The sequence below is a fragment of the Delphinus delphis genome, chromosome 15 (assembly GCF_949987515.2).
Source record: "Delphinus delphis chromosome 15, mDelDel1.2, whole genome shotgun sequence".
Classification (NCBI taxonomy): Eukaryota; Metazoa; Chordata; class Mammalia; order Artiodactyla; family Delphinidae; genus Delphinus; species Delphinus delphis.
Genome location: NC_082697.1, coordinates 47,715,746 through 47,734,183, shown reverse-complemented (window position 1 = coordinate 47,734,183; position 18,438 = coordinate 47,715,746). Strand labels below are relative to the sequence as shown.

The window sequence follows — 18,438 nt, the reverse complement described above, 5'->3', positions numbered from 1 at the left end:
GGAAACTATAATAAAACCCCAGCTTTAACAGTAAACACTGTGTAGCAATCTTGGGAGGGGGGTGGTTTGTCCAATTTTTCCTGAAGTGTTTTTTTTTTGTTTGTTTTTATAAATACATTTATTTATTTTTGGCTGTGTTGGATCTTCATTGCTGCCCGTGGGCTTTCTCTTGTTGCAGCCGCAGTGCGTGGGCTTCTCATTGTTGTGGCTTCTCCCATTGCAGAGCACGTGCTCTAGGGCTCAGCAGAGCACGGCCTCTAGGGCTTATGGGCTTAGTTGCTCCATGGCACATGGGTTCTTCCTGGACCAGGGCTTGAACCCGTGTCTCCGGAATTGGCAGGCGGATTCTTAACCATTGTACCACCAGGGAAGCCCTCCTGAAGTGTTTTTAAAAGCAATCCCATGGATCATTTCATCTATAAATACTTCAGTGTATATTTTTTAAAAAAACAACCACAATAATACCATTTTCACAACCCCTCAAATTAATAATGATGTGTTACCATCTACAGTCAAGTAGAGAGCCTGAAAAACGTCCTTCTACATTTAGTTTGTTGGGATCAGGAGAGTTTGGGACCAAACCTACTGAAGGCCTGACTCTGAACTTTTTTCCAGGGCCCTGGTAAAAACCAGAGTGTTACACTTCCACCGTGCCACCCCTCCCCCAGCTGTGGGGTTGGAGAGCAGACCCTGCCTCGCTCACTGGGAGAGCATTTCCAGCTGACACCCTCTAATTTCTGCTTTCCTTACACGGATCTGCCTTCTGAGATATCATCCTTTAGTGATACCAGGAAAAATGGCCACAGGGTCCTGGGAAGCCAGGGTAATGGTGAGTGTTTCCTGCATTTCCACACTGGCTGTCGCAGGATGGACACAATCCTTTCTCTTGTCTTGACCACCTTGTTGGCACCTGGCAAAGTCCAGCTCTAGTCCTGGAAGTGTAACTTATCTTACCTGCAGCCTGTTTGACCCATGACTTGGTCAGTTTAGGAAGTTACCATCCCTGGAAATACTACCCGTGGAAAGGCACAGGATCAGAAAAGATGCAAGAAAAACCTTTAGTTTACACCTCAGATTGAACCCTGGCACGGAGACACACTACAACAACAAAAACAAAAACCAAGCAAATCTGGGGAATCTGAGTTCCAGAGTTGCCATACTATGTGGGCTTACTAGACAAAAGACTCTAAGACAGCTGTCAGAGCTAATGGAAAACATGAACCAGGTCAAGAAAACAATGTAAAAACAAAATGGAAATGTCAGTAAAGAGATAGAAAACATGAAGAGGAACCAAGAAGCTTAATGAACTCTAAGTAGGATAACCTCTTAAAAGAGACCCACACCAAGATACATTAAAATCAAGCCAAAGGCAACAGAATCTTGAGAGCAGCAACAGAGAGCTCAGAACTTAATCACGGATGTATGATCAGGTGATTTTCAACAACACTACCAAGACCATTCCATGTGGAAAGGACAGTCTATTCAATAGACACTGCTGGGAAAACTTATACCCACATGGAAGAGAATGAAAATTAACTCAAAATGGATCAAAGACCTAAAAAGGTAAGAGCTAAAACTGTAAAACTCTTAGAAGAAAACATTGAGGAAAAGCTTCATGAAGTTGGATTTAGTTATGATTTGTTGGGTAATAACACCAAAAGCCCAGGCAACAAAAGAAAAAATAGATAAATTGGACTTTATCAAGGTTAAAAACTTTTGTGCATTAAAGAGTGTATATTTGCAAGTCATATATCCGATAAGTAATTAATGTCCAGAATATATAAAGATCTCAGAGAGCAACAACAAAAACCAAACACCCCAATTCAAGAACCGTCAAAGGACTTGAATAGACGTTTTTGCCAAGAAGATATACAGATAGCAAATAAGCACATAAAAAGATGGTTAGTGTCACTAATCATTAGGGAAATGCAAATAAAGACCACAATGAGAGATCACTTTATACATTTCACATGATGGCTATTACCAAAAACTCAGAGAGCAGCAAGTGTCGTCAAGGATGTAGGGATACTAGAATCCTTTTACATTGTTAGTGGGGATATAAAATGGTGTGGCTTCTGTGGAAAACAGTACAGTGTTTCCTGAAGAAACTGAACATAGAATTACCATTTGATTCAGCAATTCAATTCAGCAATTCAAATTACCATTTGATTCAGCAATTCAACTTCAGTTTCCTGAAGAAACTGAACATAGAATTACCATTTGATTCAGCAATATATACCCAAAAGAACTGAAAGCAATTTGTATGGTAGTATTATTCACAATAGCTAAAAGGTGGATACAAACCCAGTGTCCGTCTGTGGAGGAATGGTATATACATACAGTAGAGTATTTTTTAGCCTTAAAAAGGAGGAAATTCTGAGTACATGCTTCAACATGGCTGAAACTTTTTTTTTTAATTTTTTTTAAATTTTATATTGTAGTATAGTTCACAATGTTTTGTTTGTGGTGTACAGCACAGTGATTCACTTATACATATACATGTATCTATTCTTTTTCAAATCCTTTTCCCATTTAGGTTGTTACAGAATACTGAGCAGAGGTCCCTGTGCTATACAGTAGGTCCTTGGTGGTTATCTATTTTAAATATAGTAGTATGTATATGTCAATCTCAAACTCCCAATTTATCCCTCCTCCCCACCTTTCCCTTTTGGTAACCATTTTTGTTTTCTAAGTCTGTGAGAATGTTTCTGTTATGTAAATAAGTTCATTTGTGTCATTTTTTTTTTTTTTAGATTCTGCATATAAGCAAAATCATATGATATTTGTCTTTCTCTGTCTGACTTACGTCACTCCAGGTCCATCCACATTGCTGCAGATGGCATTATTTCATTCTTTTTTATGGCTGAGTAATATTCCATTGCATATATGTACCACATCATCTTTATCCATTCATCTGTCGATGGACATTTAGGTTGCTTCCATGTCTTGGCTGTTGTAAACAGTGCTGCAGTGGACATTGGTGTACATGTATCCTTTCAAACCATGGTTTTCTCTGGATATGTGCCCAGGAGTGGGATTGCTGGATCATACAGTAGCTCTATTTTTAGTTTTTTAAGGAACCTCCATACTGTTTGCCACAGTGGCTGCACCAATTTGCATTCCCACCAACAGTGTGGGAAGGCTCCCTTTTCACACCATCTCCAGCATTTATTGTTTGTAGACTTTTTGATGGTGACTAGTGTGAGGTGATATCTCATTGTAGTTTTGATTTGCATTTCTCTAAGAATCAATGATGTGGAGCATCTTGTCATGTGCCTCCTGGCCGTCTGTATGTCTTCTTTGGAGTACATGGCTGACACTTGAAGACATTATGCTAAATGAAATAAGCCAGCACAAAAGGACAAATACTGTATGATTCCACTTATTTGTGATACACAGACTAGCCAAATATTGAATACATGGAGACAAAGTAAAATGATGGTTGTTTACCAGGGTTTGTGAGAAAGAGGGAGTCAGGGTTTAATGGTTACAGAGTTTCAGCATGGGACGATGAACAAATTCTGGAGATGGAAAGTGGTGGTGGTTGTACAACAGTGTCAACATACTTAATGTACTGAAATATGCACTTAAAAATGGTAAAAGTAGTAAAATGTTTCTGTATATTTTACAATAAAAATTTAAAACCTACAGGCTGCTACTACACGCGACCTATTCTGTATTCTACCACTAGGTGCCTTTTATTCCTCCCAAGTGGTCCTGCTTCCCATGATTCAGGCTCTCTCTTTCTTGGCCCACAGTGTCCTCTGCTTTGCTCCCCACACGCCTCATCAGGAATACCTGGCACCTTCCTCTTCCCTTGATTCCTGCCCTTCCCTCAAGACCAAGTTCCTGGGCCTCTCATGAAACCTTTCCTGATGTCTGTATTCCAGTGCACTCTCCATTTTGAAATAGTGTCGAGGTAAAGATAGTAAAATGGGGCAGGCGGATGAGAATGGCACATAGAGATGAATTTGTAGACCAAGTAGCCAAGAACGTCCACGCTGAGCATCCACAGTGTGGGACGGGAAGTTTAATGGACTGTTACCCACATTTCGTAAGTGAGAAAACAGAGGTGCTAGTTGACGGGGGGGTGGGCCCCAAACCAAGGCAGTAGGATTCAAGTTCATGCTCTTTACCACTCGCTGCTTGTGCCTCTCAGGCCAGGGAAGGCCGAAGAGGCCCCATGGGATTGAAGGGAAGGACTGAGTTGTATTTGGTCTTTGCCATAATTGAATGGTACTAACTTCATTCTGATGCTTCAACATTTAAAACCATTGTTCAGGGCTTCCCTGGTGGCGCAGTGGTTAAGAGTCCGCCTGCCAATGCAGGGGACATGGGTCCGAGCCCTGGTCCGGGAAGATCCCACGTGCCGTGGAGCAACTCAGCCCATGCGCCGCAACTACTGAGCCTGTGCTGTAGAGCTCGCGAGCCACAACTTCTGAAGCCCGCGTGCCTAGAGCCCGTGCTCCGCCATAGGAGAAGCCACCCAGTGAGAAGCCCATGCACCACAAAAAGTAGCCCCCACTCGCCGCAACTAGAGAAAGCCCACGTGCAGCAACGAAGACCCAACGCAGCCAAAAATAAATAAATAAACAAACAAGTAACAGAACCAAAGCTTAAAAAAAAAACATTGTTCAGACTATTCTTTTAAATTCTTAAAGTCTGTTGCTTTACTGTTGTTTAATTTTTATGTTATTTGCTCTTCCCTCAGCCTAAATTTGCTCTTGTTATTTGCTCTTCCCTCAGCCTAATGTTCCCAAAAGTTAAAGACTCCATTTTTTGGTAGGTATTCTCCGAAACAGCCTATTCAGTATCTCGAATGTGTAGGTTAAGTGCCACTGCCTCAATAGTGACAGGGGTTAAAAGTCTTGGAACACAGAGCACCAGGGTCAAAGACAAGATCTAGATATCTCACCTACCTCTCCCCGGGCAGGCTTCTGCCTGCCCCTGACCCTGAGTCCTGGGCAAGGCTGGCTCCTGGGTGAGCAGGGCTGTGTTCTGTGTTACAGGCACACATGGCATTCAGAGATGTGGCTGTGGATTTCACCCAGGAGGAGTGGATGCTGCTGAGCCCTGCTCAGAGGTCCCTGTACCGGGAGGTGATGCTGGAGAACTACAGCAACCTGGTCTCGCTGGGTAAGCCTGGCATCTCTCAGGACCCGTATCCCAGCAGCTGGGTACTTTAGGCTGTGCTTGAAGCAGCTGTCTTGCTTTCTGACTTTGCCTTTGGGTTGGACTCAAAAGCAGAGACACTCTGTTCCCTCTTTCCCCAGAGAAGGTCTGATTTTGTAGAATTGAAATGTGTAGAGGTGCGTGTGTGTCTGTGTGTTGTGTATGTGATAATCTGCATTTCTAGGCCTTTTCTCCCAGTCTCTTGGGTAAGCATGACATGTCTTCCTAGTTATTATCTTCTTTTAAATGAGGGAGTTGTTCTCTCCCCAGGATGGAGTAGGGTCAGTGAGCTGTCATCCTGGTTTCCCCTCCCCTGCAGAGAGCTCCCCACTCTCAGGTCTTTCCCACCACCTTTTGAAATTCCCCACCCAGTGTGGCTCTGAGTTCAGGAACTGGCTTTTGAGCCTATAACCTACAGCCATATTGTTTTCTTTTCCTATGAGCAGGGATTCCATTTTCTAAACCCAAACTCATCACCCAGCTGGAGCAAGGGAAGGAAACCTGGAGAGAAGAGAGAAAATGCCCACCTGCCACCGGCCCGGGTGAGTGGGGAACACTGGGCAGCCCAGGGGGTTGGGGGCAAGAAGGCGTCGCTCAGGTGCTGGGGAGGGAGGCTGTTGTGCTGGCCCTGGGGCCACCCTGTGTGCTGCCCACCATGTGACCTTCCAGCCCTTCATCTGCACTCGAGCTTTCCCTTTTTGCCCTCTCTGCCTCACTCAGTTCTCTCCCACATTCATAGGCTTCTTGCTCTTGTTACTATATTTTTAAAAGATCAAGCAAGAATGTGGAAGTAAAACTGAGTGAGCTAAAGAAAAAAGGCAAGCCCAGTGGGAGGAAGGAAGGCTATAAAAAGCCAACTGGGAAATTGAAATGGAATTCTAAAAAAATTGTAAGAATGGATTTCACCCAGGAGGGTGAAACTTTAAACGGTTATGTAAATACCTATATAATCCTCAATTTTGTCTCTTAGCCCCCAGAGCCTAAACTAGTTACTATTTTGGCCATTTAAGAAAAAGTTTGCTGACCCCTGCTCAAAGGGATTACAATATACAGCCTTCACTTTTCCTTTTCTACTTATTCTGGATACCACTTTATGTAAAATTTAAGAACAGTGCAATTGCACACTTCAAATTAAACCTTTTTCCCCACTTGCTTTATTCTGTAGTTGTCATTTGTACTGCCCCTCTATACCTTCTAAACTCCCTAATACAATGTTAAAATATTTGTTTTAAGCACTCATACGTATTTTTTAATCAAATGAAAAAGTGTTTTTATACTCATCCAGATAATTTACCATTTTCTGTGCTCTTATTTTCCTGAAGATTTGAGTTTCTACCTGATAGCATTTTAGTTGTCTAGCATTTCTTGTACAGGTGGCAGTGTATTCATTTAAATTTTGTTTTTCTGAATGTGTATTTTATCTTCATTCTCGAAGGATATTCTCACTGGATATAGAATTCTAGTTTGGTTTATTTTTTCACTCCTTTAAAGATACTGTTCCCCTGTTCTGGCCTCTGCTGTTTCTGATGAGAAATCAGCTGTCATTTACACAATTATTACCTTGGTTTTTTTGTTACTTTTCTTTTTAAACCTCTGACTACTTTCAGAGTTTTCTGTATATGTTTGGTGTTCAGCTCTTTGACTGTGTCGTAACTGAGGAAACATGCTTTTCTTTGTATTTTCCCTGCTTAGGGCTTGCTGAGATTTCTGAATCTATAAATGTATGGCTAGAGCCAAATTTGGGGAATTTTTGGGCATTATTCTATCATGGTTTTTTTTTTGTTTTTTTGTTTTTGTGGTACACGGGCCTTTCACTGTTGTGGCCTCTCCCGTTGCGGAGCACAGGCTCTGGACACGCAGGCCCAGTGGCCATGGCTCATGGGCCCAGCCGCTCTGCGGCATGTGGGATCTTCCCAGACCGGGGCACAAACCCGTGTCCCCTGCATCGGCAGGCAGACTCTCAACCACTGCGCCACCAGGGAAGCCCTATCATGGTTTTTTTCTGTTCCCCTCTCTCCCCCTTTTGGGGACTACAGTTACATGTGTATTAGTCCTTTTTACATTGTCCCACAGGTTGTTGAGCCTGTCTTTTTTTTTTTTTTCCCCTCTCTCTGTTCTTCAGATTGATTTCTGTTGATCTGTCATCTCCAATATGCTACTAAGTTCTGGCCAGTGAATTTTTCATTTTTAGATATGGTATTTTTTCAGTTTTGTCATTTCCATTTACTTTTATTTAATTTTCCATTTTCATGATGATATTTCCTAACGGTTCATTAATGAAGAGCAAATTTTCCTTTACCTTCTTTAGCAGAATAACTTAGATACTTAGCGGATACATTTTTATTTATTTATTTATTAACATCTTTATTGGAGTATAATTGCTTTACAATGCTGTGTTAGTTTCTGCTTTATAACAAAGTGAATCAGTTATACATATACATATGTTCCCATATCTCTTCCCTCTTGCATCTTCCTCCCTCCCATCCTCCCTTTCCCACCCCTCTAGGTGGTCACAAAGCACTGAGCTGATCTCCCTGTGCTATGTGGCTGCTTCCCACTAGCTATCTATTTTACGTTTGGTAGTGTATATATGTCCATGCCACTCTCTCACTTTGTCACAGCTTACCCTTCCCCCTCCCCATATCCTCAAGTCCATTCTCTAGTAGGTCTGTGTCTTTATTCCCATCTTGCCCCTAGGTTCTTCATGAACTTTTTTTTTCTTAGATTCCATATATATGTGTTAGCATACAGTATCTGCTTTTCTCTTTCTGACTGACTTCACTCTGTATGACAGACTCTAGGTCCATCCACCTCACTACAAATAATTCAGTTTCGTTTCTTTTTATGGCTGAGTAATATTCCATTGTATATATGTGCCACATCTTCTTTATCCATTCATCTGTTGATGGACACTTAGGTTGCTTCCATGTCCTGGCTATTGTAAATAGAGCTGCAATAAACATTTTGGTACATGACTCTCTTTTTTTTTTTTTTTGCAATACGTGGGCCTCTCACTGTTGTGGCCTCTCCCGTTGTGGAGCACAGGCTCCGGCCGCGCAGGCCCAGTGGCCATGGCTCACGGGCCCAGCCGCTCCGCGGCATGTGGGATCTTCCCAGACCAGGGCACGAACCCGTGTCCCCTGCATTGGAGGCGGACTCTCAACCACTGCACCACCAGGGAAGCCCCCATGACTCTTTTTGAATTATGGTTTTCTCAGGGTATATGCCCAGTAGTGGGATTGCTGGGTCATATGGTAGTTCTATTTTTAGTTTTTTTTTTTTTTTTTGCGGTACGTGGGCCTCTCACTGTTCTGGCCTCTCCCGTTGCAGAGCACAGGCTCCGGACGCGCAGTCTCAGCGGCCGTGGCTCACGGACCCAGCCGCTCTGCGGCATGTGGGATCTTCCCGGACCAGGGCACGAACCCGTGTCCCCTGCATCGGCAGGCGGACTCCCAACCACTGCGCCACCAGGGAAGCCCCTATTTTTAGTTTTTTAAGGAACCTCCATACTGTTCTCCATAGTGGCTGTATCAATTTACATTCCCACCAACAGTGCAAGAGGGTTCCCTTTCCTCCACACCCTCTCCAGCATTTATTGTTTCTAGATTTTTTGATGATGGCCATTCTGACCGGTGTGAGATGATATCTCATTGTAGTTTTGATTTGCATTTCTCTAATGATTAATGATGTTGAGCATTCTTTCATGTGTTTGTTGGCAATCTGTATATCTTCTTTGGAGAAATGTCTATTTAGGTCTTCTGCCCATTTTTGGATTGGGATGTTTGTTTTTTTGATATTGAGCTGCATGAGCTGCTTGTAAATTTTGGAGATTGATCCTTTGTCAGTTTCTTCATTTGCAAATATTTTCTCCAATTCTGAGGGTTGTCTTTTGGTCTTGTTTATGGTTTCCTTTGCTGTGCAAAAGCTTTGATGTTTCATTAGGTCCCATTTGTTTATTTTTGTTTTTATTTCCATTTCTCTAGGAGGTGGGTCAAAAAGGATCTTGCTGTGATTTATGTCAGAGTGTTCTGCCTATGTTTTCCTCTAAGAGCTTGATAGTGTCTGGCCTTACATTTAGGTCTTTAATCCATTTTGAGTTTACTTTTGTCTATGGTGTTAGGGAGTGTTCTAATTTCATACTTTTACATGTACCTGTCCAGTTTCCCAGCATCACTTATTGGAGAGGCTGTCCTTTCTCCACTGTATATTCTTGCCTCCTTTATCAAAGATAAGGTGACCATATGTGCGTGGGTTTATCTCTGGGCTTTCTATCCTGTTCCACTGATCTATATTTCTGTTTTGTGCCAGTACCATACTGTCTTGATTACTGTAGCTTTGTAGTATAGTCTGAAGCCAGGAAGGCTGATTCCTCCAGCTCCATTCTTCATTGTCAAGATTGCTTTGGTTATTCGGGGTCTTTTGTGTTTCCATACAAATTGTGAAATTTTTTGTTCTAGTTCTGTGAAAAATGCCAGTGGTAGTTTGATAGGGATTGCATTGAATCTGTAGATTGCTTTGGGTAGTATAGTCATTTTCACAATATTGATTCTTCCAATCCAAGAACATGGTATTATCTCTCCATCTGTTGGTATCATCTTTAATTTCTTTTATCAGTGTCTTACAATTTTCTGCATACAGGTCTTTTGTCTCCTTAGGTAGGTTTATTCCTAGATATTTTATTCTTTTTGTTGCAATGGTAAATGGGAGTGTTTTCTATTTTTTTTTTTTTTTTTTTTTGCAGTATGTGGGCCTCTCACTGTTGTGGCCTCTCCTGTTGCGGAGCACAGGCTCCAGACGCTCAGGCTCAGCAGCCATGGCTCACGGGCCTACCCGCTCCGCGGCATATGGGATCTTCTTGGACCGGGTCACGAACCCGTGTCCCCTGCATCGGCAGGTGGACTCTCAACCACTGCACCACCAGGGAAGCCCTTGAGCAGCTTTTCATGTGCTTCTTGGCCATCTGTATGTCTTCTTTGGAGAAATGTCTATTTAGGTCTCCTGCCCACTTTTGGATTGGGTTGTTTGTTTAATATTGAGCTGCATGAGCTGTTTATATATTTTGGAGATTAATCCTTTGTCCGTTGATTCCTTTACAGATATTTTCTCCCATTCTGAGGGTTGTCTTTTTGTCTTGTGTATGGTTTACTTTGCTGTGCAAAAGCTTTGAAGTTTCATTAGGTCCCATTTGTTTTTGTTTTTATTTCCATTACTCTAGGAGGTGGATCAAAAAAGATCTTGCTGTGATTTATGTCAAAGAGTGTTCTTCCAAAAAAAAAAAAAAAAAAAAAAAAGAGTGTTCTTCCAATGTTTTCCTCTAGGAGTTTTATAGTGTCCGGTCTTACATTCACGTCTTGAATCCACTTTGAGTTTATTTTTGTGTATGGTGTTAGGGAATGTTGTAATTTCATTCTTTTACATGTAGCTGTCCAGTTTTCCAGCACCACTTATTGAAGAGACTGTCTTTTCTCCATTGTATATCTTTGCCTCCTTTGTCATAGATTAGTTGACCATAGGTGTGTGGGTTTAATCTCTGGGCTTTCTATCTTGTTCCATTGATCTGTGTTTCTGTTTTTGTGCCAGTACCATATTGTCTTCATTACTGTAGCTTTGTAGTATAGTCTGAAGTCAGGGAGTCTGATTCCTCCAGTCCATTTTTTTCCTTCAAGACTGCTTTGGCTATTCGGGGTCTTTTGTATCTCCATACAAATTTTAAGATGATTTGTTCTAGTTCCATAAAAACTGCCATTGGTAATTTGATAGGGATTGCATTGAATCTGTAGATTGCTTTGGGTAGTATAGTCATTTTCACAATATTGATTCTTCCAATCCAAGAACATGGTATATCTCTCTATCTGTTGGTATCATCTTTAATTTCTTTCAACAGTGTCTTACAGTTTTCTGCATACATGTCTTTTGTCTCCCTAGGTAGGTTTATTCCTAGGTATTTTATTCCTTTTGTTGCAATGGTAAATGGGAGTGTTTCCACAATTTCGTTTTCAGATTTTTCATCATTAGTGTATAGGAATGCAAGTTACTTCTGTTCATTAATTTTGTATCCTGCAACTTTACCAAATTCACTGATTAGCTCTAGTAGTTTTCTGGTAGCATTTTTAGGATTCTCTATGTATAGTATCATGTCATCTACAAACAGTGACAGTTTTACTTCTTCTTTTCCAGTTTGTATTCCTTTTATTTCTTTTTCTTCTCTGATTGCCGTGGCTAGGACTTCCAAAACTATGTTGAATAATAGTGGTGAGAGTGGACATCCTTGTCTCGTTCCTGATCTTAGAGGAAATGCTTTCAGTTTTTCACCATTGAGAATGATGTTTGCTGTGGGTTTGTCATATATATGGTCTTTATTATGTTGAGGTAGGTTCCCTCTATGCCCACTTTCTGGAGAGTTTTTATCATAAATGGGTGTTGAATTTTGTCAGAAGCTTTTTCTGCATCTATTGAGATGCTCATATGGTTTTTATTCTTCAATTTGTTAATATGGTGTATCACATTGATTGATTTGCATATATTGAAGAATCCTTGCATCCCTGGGATAAATCCCACTTGATCATGGTATTTGATCCTTTTAATGTGCTGTTGGATTCTGTTTGTTAGTATTTTGTTGAGGATTTTTGCATCTATATTCATCAGTAATATTGGTCTGTAATTTTTTTTTTTTTTTTTTTTTTTTGGTAGTATCTTTGTCTGGTTTCGGTATCAGGGTGCTGGTGGCCTCATAGAATGAGTTTGGGAGTGTTCCTTCCTCTGCAATTTTTGGGAAGAGTTTGAGAAGGATGGGTGTTAGCTCTTCTCTGAGTGTTTGATAGAATTCACCTGTGAAGCCATTGGTCCTGGACGTTTGTTTGTTGGAAGATTTTTAATCACAGTTTCAATTTCATTGCTTGTGATTGGTCTGTTCATATTTTCTATTTCTTCCTGTTTCAGTCTTGGAAGGTTATACCTTTCTAAGAATTTGTCCATTTCTTCCAGGTTGTCCATTTTATTGGCATAGAGTTGCTTGTAGTAGTTTCTTAGGATGCTTTATATTTCTGTGGTGTCTGTTGTAACTTCTCCTTTTTCATTTCTAATTTTATTGATTTGAGTCCTCTCCCTCTTCTTCTTGATGAGTCTGGCTAATGGTTTATCAATTTTGTTTATCTTCTCAAAGAACCAGCTTTTAGTTTTATTGATCTTTGCTGTTGTTTTCTTTGTGTCTATTTTACTTATTTCTGCTCTGGTCTTTATGATTTCTTTCCTTCTGCTTTGGGTTTTGTTTGTTCTTCTTTCTCTAGGTCCTTTAGGTGTAAGGTTAGATTGTTTACTTGAGATTTTTCTTGTTTCTTGAGGTAGGCTTGTATAGCTATAAACTTCCCCCTTACAACTGCTTTTGCTGCATCCCATAGGTTTTGGTCGTCATGTTTTCATTGTCATTTGTTTCTAGGTATTTTTTGATTTCTTCTTTGATTTCTTGAGTGATCTCGGTTATTTAGTAACGTATTGTTTAGCCTCCATGTGTGTTTTTTACGTTTTTTTCCCTGTAATTCATTTCTAATCTCATAGCGTTGTGGTCAGAAAAGATGCTTGATATGATTTCAGTTTTCTTAAATTTACTGAGGCTTGATTTGTGACCCAAGATGTGATCTATCCTTGAGAATGTTCCGTGTGCACTTGAGAAGAATGTGTAATCTGCTGTTTTGGGATGGAATGTCCTATAAATATCAATTAAATCTATCTGGTCTATTGTGTTAGTTAAAGCTTCTGTTTCCTTATTTGTTTTCATTTTGGATGATCTGTCCATTGGTGTAAGTGAGGTGTTAAAGTCCCCCACTATTATTGTGTTACTGTCGATTTCCTCTTTTATAGCTGTTAGCACTTGCCTTATGTATTGAGGTGCTCCTATGTTGGGTGCATATATATTTATAATTGTTATATCTTCTTCTTGGATTGACCCCTTGATCATTATGTAGTGTCCTTCCTTGTCTCTTGTAACATTCTTTATTTTAAAGTCTATTTTATCTGATATGAGTATAGCTACTCCAGCTTTCTTTTGATTTCCATTTGCATGGAATATCTTTTTCCATCCCCTCACTTTCAGTCTGTATGTGTCCCTAGGTCTGAAGTGGGTCTCTTGTAGACAGCATATATATGGGTCTTGTTTTTGTATCCACTCAGCAAGCCTGTGTCTTTTGGTTGGAGCATTTAATCCATTCACGTTTAAGGTAATTATTGGTGTGTATGTTCCTTTACCATTTTCTTAATTGTTTTGGGTTTGTTTTTGTAGGTCCTTTTCTTCTCTTGTGTTTCCCACTTAGAGAAGTTCCTTTAGCATTTGTTGTGGAGCTGGTTTGGTGGTGCAGAATTCTCTTAGCTTTTGCTTGTCTGTAAAGCTTTTGATTCCTCCATCGAATCTGAATGAGATCCTTGCCAGATAGAGTAATCTTGGTTGTAGTTTCTTCCCTTTCATCACTTTATATCATGCCACTCCCTTCTGGCTTGTAGAGTTTCTGCTGAGAAATCAGCTGTTAACCTTATTGGAGTTCCCTTGTATGTTACTTTTCATTTTTCCCTTGCTGCTTTCAATAATTTTTGTCTTTAATTTTTGCCAATTTGATTACTGTGTGTCTCAGCGTGTTTCTCCTTGGGTTTATCCTGTATGGGACTTGCTGCGCTTCCTGGACTTGGGTGGCTATTTCCTTTCCCATGTTAGGGAAGTTTTCGACTATAATCTCTTCAAATATTTTCTTGCGTCCTTTCTCTCTCTCTTCTCCTTCTGGGACCCCTATAATGTGAATGTTGTTGCGTTTAATGTTGTCCCGGAGGTCTCTTAGGCTGTCTTCATTTCTTTTCATTCTTTTTTCTTTATTCTGTTCCGCAGCAGTGAATTCCACCATTCAAGTCTTCCAGGTCACTTATCCATTCTTCTGCCTCAGTTATTCTGCTATGGATTCCTTCTAGTGTAGTTTTCATTTCAGTTATTGTATTGTTCATCTCTGTTTGTTTGTTCTTTAATTCTTCTAGGTCTTTGTTAAACATTTCTTGCATCTTCTCGATCTTTGCCTCCATTCTTTTTCTGAGGTCCTGGATCATCTTCACTCTCATTATTCTGAATTCTTTTTCTGGAAGGTTGCCTATCTCCACTTCATTTAGTTGTTTTTTCTGGGGTTTTATATTGTTCCTTCATCTGGTACGTAGCCCTCTGCCTTTTCATCTTGTCTCTGTTTCTGTGAATGTTTTTTCCCCCCCACAGGCTGCAGGATTGTAGTTCTTCTTGCTTCTGCTGTCTGCCCTCTGGTGGATGAGGCTATCTAAGAGGCTTGTGCAAGTTTCCTGATGGGAGGGACTGGTGGTGGGTAGAGCTGACTGTTGCTCTGGTGGGCAGAGCTTAGTAAAACTTTAATCCGCTTGACTGTTGATGGGTGGGTCTGGGTTCCCTCCCTGTTGGTTGTTTGGCCTGAGGCAGCCCAACACTGGAGCCTACCTGGGCTCTTTGGTGGGGCTAATGGCAGACTCTGGGAGGGCTCACGCCAAGGAGTACTTCCCAGAACTTCTGCTGCCAGTTTCCTTGTCCCCACGATGAGCCACAGCCACCCCCCCACCCCTGCAGGAGACCCTCTAACACTAGCAGGTAGGTCTGGTTCAGTCTCCGCTGGGGTCACTGCTCCTTCCCCTGGGTCCCAATGCACACACTACTTTGTGCCCTCCAAGAGTGGAGTCTCTGTATCCCCCAGTCCTGTTGAAGTCCTGCAATCAATTCCTACTAGGCTTCAAAGTCTGATTCTCTGTAGGAATTCCTCCTCCCGTTGCCGGGCTCCCAGGTTGGGAAGCCTGACGTGGGGCTCAGAACCTTCACTCCAGTGGGTGGACTTCTGTGGTATAATTATTCTCCAGTCTGTGAGTCACCCACCCACCAGTTATGGCATTTGATTTTACTGTGATTGTGCCCCTCCTACCGTCTCATTGTGGCTTCTCCTTTGTCTTTGGATGTGGGGTATCTTTTTTGGTGAGTTCCAGTGTCTTCCTGTCAATGATTGTCCAGCAGCTAGTTGTGATTCTGGTGTTCTTGCAAGAGGGAGTGAGAGCATGTCCTTCTACTCCGCCATCTTGGTTCCTCCCCCTGGGGAAATTTTTATTTAGATTAATTACGGAAGTTAACAGGGCTTGAATTGGTCAGGGGTACCATTCAGTGGGGGGCCTAGACTATGTTTGTGTTGTTTATTGCTGAACGCCTACTGCCTTGTAGAAATTCTGGTACAAAGTAATCCTCTAATGAATATTTGTTAGTGAGGTGGGACACTCCAGTTCAGGTGTTTTTGCTCGTGATCTCTTTAACCACGACTATGCTGCCTCCTCCACCAGGGGTCCTCCAGTCTGAATGACTGCTCTCCTTCCACCCCATTCTCCTAGGGAAACAGGGGAGACAAAGACCCTTCCACGAGGGTCCTGTGGTTAGATCTCTCTGTCATAGAATACCGTTTGGGCCCAGTTTCTATCACCGTGGTGGCTGGGCGTTAGGAGGTAAATGTAGCAGGTCCTGTGAAGGAAGTCTTGCCGGGTAGCCCATAAGTTCTAAGCATTTGGAAGAACAGGGAATCAAGTCTTAACATCAGATGAGGCAGAACTGCTCCAGCTGCCTCGGGTCTCAGTTCTGACTCACGCTTCTCTCTCTGCAGCAGAACCAAAGCCAGAACTCCACCTCGGTCCCTTCCGCCCTCCAGACTTCTCCAGTCAGCAGCTCCGCATGCAGCACATGCTGTGTAGTCACCCTCCCTGGATCTTCACGTGCTGGTGTGCAGAAGAGCCTGTCCGGCCAGGAGCTCCGTGCCCTGGGGATCAGCAGCAGGAGCAGCAGCAGCGAGCCTCTGATGGAAATCCCTGGAATGACAAAGCAGAAGGTCAGGAGAGAGAAGGCACCCAGCCTTTGTTTGGAAAGACAAAGAAAAGGACTTCAGGTGTGTTCCCCAGGCCGCCACCCCAGCAGCAGCCGGTCAACTCTGGGGATGGCATCCAAGGCATGGAGGGAGTGGCCAGCCCAGCTCAGACGGGGAATCCCGAGGAAACAGACAGACTGTTGAAGAGGATAGAAGTCTTAGGATTTGGAACAGTCAACTGTGGGGAGTGTGGCCTGGGCTTCAGCAAGATGACAAACCTGCTCAGTCACCAGAGGATACACTCAGGGGAGAAGCCATATGTGTGCGGGGTGTGTGAGAAGGGCTTTAGCCTGAAGAAAAGCCTTGCCAGACACCAGAAGGCACACTCGGGGGAGAAGCCCATCGTGTGCAGGGAGTGTGGGCGAGGCTTTAACCGCAAGTCGACACTCATCATACACGAGAGGACACACTCAGGTGAGAAGCCTTACATGTGCAGCGAGTGCGGGCGAGGCTTCAGCCAGAAGTCAAACCTCATCATACACCAGCGGACACACTCTGGGGAGAAGCCCTACGTGTGCCAGGAATGTGGGAAAGGCTTCAGCCAGAAGTCAGCCGTCGTCAGACACCAGAGGACGCACTTGGAGGAGAAGACCATCGTGTGCAGTGACTGTGGACTGGGCTTCAGCGACAGGTCGAACCTCATCTCACACCAGAGGACACACTCCGGGGAGAAGCCTTATGCCTGCAAGGAGTGTGGGCGGTGCTTCAGGCAGAGAACCACCCTTGTCAACCACCAGAGGACACACTCCAAGGAGAAGCCTTATGTGTGTGGCGTGTGTGGGCACAGCTTCAGCCAGAATTCAACCCTCATCTCACACAGGCGGACACACACTGGGGAGAAGCCTTACGTGTGTGGGGTGTGTGGGCGAGGCTTTAGTCTCAAGTCACACCTCAACAGACACCAGAACATACACTCAGGGGATAAGCCCATTGTGTGTAAGGACTGTGGGCGAGGCTTCAGCCAGCAGTCAAATCTCATCAGACACCAGAGGACACACTCAGGGGAAAAGCCCATGGTGTGTGAGGAGTGCGGGCGAGGCTTCAGCCAGAAGTCAAACCTTGTTGCACACCAGAGGACACACTCAGGGGAAAAGCCGTACGTGTGCAGGGAGTGTGGGCGAGGCTTCAGTCACCAGGCAGGTCTCATCCGGCACAGGCGGAAACACTCGAGGGAAAAGCCTTACACGTGCAGGCAGTGTGGACTCGGCTTCAGCAATAAGTCAGCTTTAATCACGCACAAATGGGTACACTCGGAAGAGAAGCCCTGTCTATTCAGAGAGTGTGGCCAAGGCTTTCCCCAAAAGTCACACCTCATCTTACATCAGATGACACACCAGGGCAGGAAGCCTTACGTGTGCAAGACGTGTGGACAGGGCTTTAGCCAGAAGTCTCACCTCAGCAGACACAGGAGGATGAAGTCCGCCCACCACAAACTGCGACTTCAGTCTGACCCCGAGGCCTACTCAGAGCAATCTTCTGACCCCTTGCACTCTCTCTGAGAGTGAAGACGGTGGTGAGGACTGGATAATCAAACATCGTACACTTTCATAAAACGCATTCCGTAAGTGGTCAAAGGACATTTGCCTTCGTTTACTTCCTCCATGCTAAGTCTTCATGTTTTGTGGTCTTTTGTTCTAATAAACTGCTTCTTTACAAACCTTGGCTGTGTATTTCATTCACTCCTCTATAAAGATAGGGAATAAGGAGTGTTAACGGAAATCTTGAGCTATTGAGTCCACTATTCCATAAAAATTCAATTCCTTCTAAGACATAAGAACTGAGTCACTCCGTATTTATTGGAAAAGTCCTGTATAGGGAGAGAATCTGGGGACTGTATTCAGGGGATTTAGGTGAGGGGAGGGAATCTTCCAGGAAATATGGCTTCCCCTAGCCATTCCTCTCATCCGCAGCCCCCTTTCTTGCCCCTCTCCTCCTGGCTCTGAAACATCTACATTGTTGCCTTTGCTGAATCATCCCCTAACTACCTTTATTGCTTTTTTTCAGGCTTTAGTCCCTAGTCCTCATGTCTTGGGGCCCCCTTGACAACATATTGTCCCCAGCACTCCAGTCTCAGAGCCTGGTCCTCCGGCTATGACAACCTTGGGTCTCCAGTCACACCCATTGAGATCACCAAGAACATGGTGCTCCGATAATGAGACAGCCTGTAAGCAGGTGCCCTCCTAAGCCCTTCGGTAACAGGAATAAGACTTGAAGCCACATTCCCAAATCAGCCCTGTAACATCAGGGTTAGAACTTCCAGTTGTGCTCCTTGGCACTCCACCCCATGCCCAGCCCTCATGCCAACTATGCAGTAACTGGCCTAAGGTCCCTTAGCCACACGCCC

The 18,438-nt window shown here is 43.2% G+C and overlaps 1 protein-coding gene across 3 annotated transcripts in view; it reads left to right on the top strand.

Moving 5' to 3' along the window:
* ZNF133 (zinc finger protein 133) overlaps positions 1–17,742 on the top strand; it is a 28,513-nt gene extending 10,771 nt beyond the window's left edge. The window contains exons 1-4 of one of the 3 annotated variants that reach the window (XM_069541391.1): positions 486–829; positions 5,010–5,136; positions 5,619–5,714; positions 15,837–17,742. In XM_069541391.1, coding sequence (XP_069397492.1) covers positions 797–829; positions 5,010–5,136; positions 5,619–5,714; positions 15,837–17,593 — 2,013 coding nt within the window. In that variant the 5' untranslated portion in view covers positions 486–796 and the 3' untranslated portion in view covers positions 17,594–17,742. Of the gene's footprint in view, positions 1–485; positions 1,564–5,009; positions 5,137–5,618; positions 5,715–15,836 lie in introns of those variants that run through there. The other 2 variants (XM_069541392.1, XM_060031319.2) reach the window with 2 other exon arrangements.
* Positions 17,743–18,438: the final 696 nt, after the last annotated feature.